At 55.9% G+C, this 5,178-nt stretch overlaps 1 protein-coding gene across 1 annotated transcript in view; it reads left to right on the top strand.

Moving 5' to 3' along the window:
- HPSE2 (heparanase 2 (inactive)) overlaps positions 1 to 5,178 on the top strand; it is a 106,681-nt gene that overhangs the window by 98,890 nt on the left and 2,613 nt on the right. Inside the window, exons 11-13 of the mRNA XM_031061533.1 lie at positions 3,765 to 3,910; positions 4,866 to 5,012; positions 5,095 to 5,173. Coding sequence (XP_030917393.1) covers positions 3,765 to 3,910; positions 4,866 to 5,012; positions 5,095 to 5,173 — 372 coding nt within the window. The remainder of the gene's footprint in view (positions 1 to 3,764; positions 3,911 to 4,865; positions 5,013 to 5,094; positions 5,174 to 5,178) is intronic.

Below are 5,178 nucleotides of genomic sequence, written 5' to 3'. Positions count from 1 at the left end.
TGCTTGAGGAGAAAGCTGAAGGAAGATATAAAGGCATAAGGCAATGCAGAAAAGAGTGGTGTGAGTTCAAGTGTTTGCAGCCGTTAGAGCAGGAAGGAAGAGGATCAGCATAGGGAAAGCAACAGATGCCCAGGCAGAGATGTCAGCAGCTTCAGAGGACTGGTGGTGGGGCACTGCTGGGATGTGGCCTCAGCAAAAGAGGGATTGGTCAGATCAGCTGACCTTTCATGGGCAGTGGTGTCTGGATCAAAGCAAAGCTCTGTCCTGCTCAGCAGGGGCAGAGCAGAGGGAAGAGGCAAGGGGCCCCTTGGCTGCAGCATTTCTGTGTGCCGCCTCCTCCTCCCCTGCTGGTGCCTCTGGCAGGTCAGTCCACTTGAAGCCCCCTTGTTTGGGGCTAGAAGGAGCCTTGTCCCCATTCACAGACTGTCTCTGGAGTGTCCCCTGTGGTGCTCACTCACAGACTCCCTAGTACAGCAGCAAATGTTATAGGGACTGCTCAGTTCTCCACAACCTCCACACAAGGAGGGGGCGCACACGAAACAGCAAACAGATCATGTCCCTGAGGGTGGGGGCATGAGAGCTCATGAAGGCAGCACTAATGTCTAAAGCTGATGATTTTGACTTCAGAAAATGTTGTTCCCTTCGGGATGAGGCCCTGCCCCACTCTGCTTGTCACAGGACCTTGCAAAGGGTTTGGCTGAGAAAACCTTAAACTCCCACTTAAGAAGCACATAAAACTCAGGGATAATGTTAAAAGCAGCATTATCCAGCCTTGCTGGAGGAACAAGCAGCTATGGCTTGAACAGGATGTAAGGACCTCCGTGGGGAGAAAGCTTTGGATGCTGAGAATCTCTTTAATCTAGTGGAAAAAGCAAGAACAAGAACCACTGGTTGGAAGCTGAAGCCAGACAAATTCAAGACAAAAATAAGGAGTGGGACTGTTAACAGTGTGGATATGTAACTGCTGGAACAGGCTCCCTGGAAAGTGGCAGCTTCTCCATCCCTCCAGATCTTCACAACCACAATCACTACTTTTCTGTAGGATGCTTTTGTCAAAAAGAAGCCATCAGGCTCAACAAAGGGATGAAAGAGCAAAGCCCTCTGTCCTGGGGTGTTCAGACCAGCCAGCCCTTATCTCCACACAGGTTGCTTGGACTGTGGAAAAATGCAGATGAAGGTGCAGGACTGGAGCCCTCTGTAACAGGCTGCTGAAACAGAGAAAACAGCCAGCTGATGCTGCTGGTGACTTGGGAACATAAAGCCATGCCCTGGCAGCCCCAGCCAGAGGAGGTTGTGCACCACGGGCTCACAGCCTACTCATTTGAAATTCAGCTGCCTTTGCTGGTTACAGTTCCCAGGGGACTGAAGGGCTATGGCTCTTTTACTCTGGTTTTCTGGTTATTGGAACATCTCACACGTGGAGAGCACAGAGCTGAACAAATTCAGGTGGCCAGCAGAGCTGTTTTGCTGTCTCTAGGAGAGAGCGGGGAGATAACTCCTGCCCTTCTCCTGATGGCTCTGCAGATAGGAGGGTCTGGCTAACAGCTCTGCCTCAGGGCCTGCCTAATCAACCTTGTTTCCAAAAGCTGAAGTCTTTAAAACTTCTGCAATGAAGTAAACTGTGCCAAGAGATCAAGTAGGACCCTCTGGGCTTTCCCTCTCTAGTGGAAAGCTTGTATGTCTTCACTGGCCCCATGGGGCTCAGAAGGTGAGGCTCCCTGAGCTGTGCACATCAGCTCACTCAACACAAGCTCCCCTCCTGCCCACAAATCAGGGGTCCCAGACAGGAGAGCTCCTGAGGCACAGGAAGGCTCTGCCTTCAGGTGCTCCTCACCTGCAGTACTGCTTGATGGCTCTGCAAAGCATTTAAACCAAGACAGATCCCTTGATTCTCATGGGACTAATAACAAACCAGATTCCTCCCTGCTATCCCTCCTCTACTGCTACAGCTGTATTGCTCAGCCCTCACAACAAGAGTCTTCTGCGACTCCAAAAGACAAATCCTTTCTGCAGTTGCACTGCTTGGAGCAACCTGTCTCCCTGGGCCTGGCTGAGGCTGCCGCTGTCAGGATGTCCAGCACTACACTTCACGGCTTTGCAAGGGGTATGTGGGCACTGCCAGCCTGGGGAACTTGCTTGCACAGGGTGTGCCACATGGCAGCGGGTGCCAGCTGCTGTCAGGGCTGAGGAAGAGATCAGTGGAAAAGCCACCCGGGTTGCAGCTGCGTTCCACAAGCAACTATTTCCCAAGCTGGTCCCATTTGAACAGGAGATGGTAGCTCTGGGAAACCCAGCAGCCCTGGCATGGTTTTGGCTGGGGTTCACTCATGCCAGTGGAAGGAGCAGCCCTGGAGCACCAGCCCAGCTAGGGAAAGCGTCTGCCCTCAGCAGGTTTGTTTCAGTCATGCTAGGTGTGTGTGGGTAATTCATCATCCAAGTGCTTGGTGTCACCAGGCCCTGGTAATTTATTGCAAATAACATGATTTGGGCCTCTCACACAAGCGGATTTGCGATGATGCGAAAAGCTGCAGCTGTCCTCAGTGCTTCCCTGCAGTGAGCTGAAGAGCTCAAGTGCCTTGAGGCCCGTGCTGACGACTCCTTTTTCAACCCTGGGTCATTTTTCTGGCCCTCCTTTGAACTCTCTTTCATATTTTCACATCCTTCTTGAAACCAAGACTTTGGAGCTAGCTTTGCCAGCAAGGCGAGGTAAAAGCACTGCTCTCCCCTCACCTCCTGCAGATGTTGGAGGGACACAGTGGTTTCTGCACTGCCCTGGAGGCACTGACTGTGCTGAAATACTGCACACTCACCCTAAATCACTGCTGACTGTCTTACCCATCCCATGGCACCTGCATGGTTTTTCTCAGAAAAGCTGTGTACCCTTAGCTGGGCCAGAGGCTCCATCTTCCCAGCTCCACCTGCCATGCCTGGAGCAGCAGCGGGGCCAGAGCCTCATCCTGCAGAACAGCAGGCGAGGGCCTGAGCCTGCCCTTTCTCTTCCCACAACCCTGCTTCATTTACCACACACCTCCCAGCTCCTGCAGCGGATGAGAGGGGGGCCCACACAGCCTCAGCTCCCTCCCGGGGCCTGGGGCCCATCCTGTGCGCCGTGCGAGGCTGTGCCCTGTGGGAAAAAGCAGTGTGTGGTGACGTAATTAAGGCTGCATCACTTATGCATGTGTGTAGGGTCTAAGCATTTCCTCTTGAGCTTGGCTTCCCCATGCTCCACAGGAGGCTTTAAAATGGGAGGAATACCTCTGGGAAGCTGAGCACCCTCAGCAGTCCCAAAAGCCAGTGTGCCACAAATAGAGACAAAGATCAGGGGAGAGTTCTGATGTGCTCCAGCTCTGTGTAGAGAGTGGGGGAAGAGCCTGCTCCAGAGACATCACCAGCCTGTGAGCATCAGCTGGAGCTGGCGTGCAGGTCCACAGCACGGCTGTGTGTTGGTCCATGGGTATGTGTGAGGGTGCTCATGCTGCTCCCCATGCTCTGCAACCCAGCCATGATCTGAGCTCCTTTAGAGGGTCCCTGTGTCTCTCAGCACGGGCAATCTCCCTGAATCTCTTTCCTGGAAACATCCATTCCGTTATGGCTTGGACTGCACACAAAGGGCTCATCCCAAGGCAGACACCTGGCACACAACATTTTCACCCCAACAGCCAAAATTTTGTTAGGCTGCAAGCAGGGGAGCCAGCCTTTCCTGCCCACGCCCTCTTTGAGTAGGGGGGGCTGTTGTGCTGCTGACTGTCCCCTCTGCCCCCCAGGACTACTGGCTGTCCCTGCTTTACAAGCGCCTCATTGGTCCCAAGGTGCTGGCGATCCACGTGGCCGGTCTGCAGAGGAAGCCGCGGCCCGGCAGAGTCATCCGCGACAAGCTCCGGATCTACGCGCACTGCACCAGCTACCACAAGTGAGCGGAGCGAGCAAGGCTGAGGGTTACAGGGTGGGGTCAGCGGTACCCACTGGAGGTGGGGGCCAGCAAGGATGCGCTGATGCAGGTCGCCTTCTCAGGATGCTCGCTCGGGTCCTGCTCCGCACTCTGGCCGCTGTCACAGGGAAGGGGAGTGCGGGAATGGCGATGCCTCCGATGAAAGTCGCGGCGAGCCCGCGCCTGGGAACGGGGCCGGTGGGGCCGGGCAGCGGAGATCAAGGGAGTGGATTTCACACGAGGGGCCCCGCTCGCTCGGTCGGGTTACCCGCCAGGCCGGGCTGACGGGGAGCCTGGCCTGGTTATTGTTTCTCTGATAAGGTCTCTGAAAGCACCTCAGCGAGCCGGGGGGGCGGCCACCTCCTCCGCGGACACAAGTTGCTATTGTGGAGGAGGAGAGACTGTTTCTTTACACAGTCCAGATGCTTTCAACATGCCTCCAGCTCGGTAGGAAACCTTGTCTAGTAACTGACAGGTGCAAAGTGCTTTATAGCCTTTGTTTGGGGCTGCCCGATTAGGCAGGGACAGAGGATCAGTGTCTGGACCTGTCAGTCAGGTGCCTGGGGTGGCTGGGGCAGAGGCACAGAGCTCCCTCTCCGTTCTCAGCCTCCTCCTTGCAAGGTTTGGGGGGATGGGGGGGCAGGGGCCATCCTGGGACTGACACTCTGTCCTTGGCCCCCCCCTCTGGACGCCGAAGCAGCGTCCTCTTGTGCCGTGGCACTGCTGGCTGAAGAGGGGGAGTTGAAAGGTGTCGCCTCAGAACCAGGCTTCATGATGGGAAGGTGACATCTCCCCGTGAAGGGGCAGCAGGATATGATGTGAATCTGGATGCCTGCACGAGGCCAGTTCTTAGAGAGACCCCCAAGCCCCTTCCTGGAGGTGATGCTCCCTGAGGACATGGCAGCGCAGCCCTCATCTCCCACTCTCCCCTCTGCAGTCACAACTATGTCCGGGGATCCATCACCCTTTACATCATCAACTTGCACCGCTCCCGGAAGAAAATCAAGCTGGCAGGGACGCTGCGGGATAAGATTGTCCACCAGTACCTGCTGCAGCCCTATGGCAAGGACGGGCTCCACTCCAAGTAAGTTTGATGCTGGTGGCTGGGACTGACACCGCTGTCCCACCCTCAGTGCCACTGCGCTGACGCCCTCCTGGTCCCACAGGTCGGTCCAGCTCAACGGGCAGCCGCTGGCCATGGTGGATGACGGGACTCTCCCCGAGCTGAAGCCTCGCCCGCTGCGCGCCCG

Source organism: Geospiza fortis, unplaced genomic scaffold (assembly GCF_000277835.1).
Source record: "Geospiza fortis unplaced genomic scaffold, GeoFor_1.0 scaffold130, whole genome shotgun sequence".
Taxonomy (NCBI): domain Eukaryota; kingdom Metazoa; phylum Chordata; class Aves; order Passeriformes; family Thraupidae; genus Geospiza; species Geospiza fortis.
The sequence above is the reverse complement of the archived record's forward strand: the minus strand, read 5'-3'. Positions and strand labels throughout refer to the sequence as shown.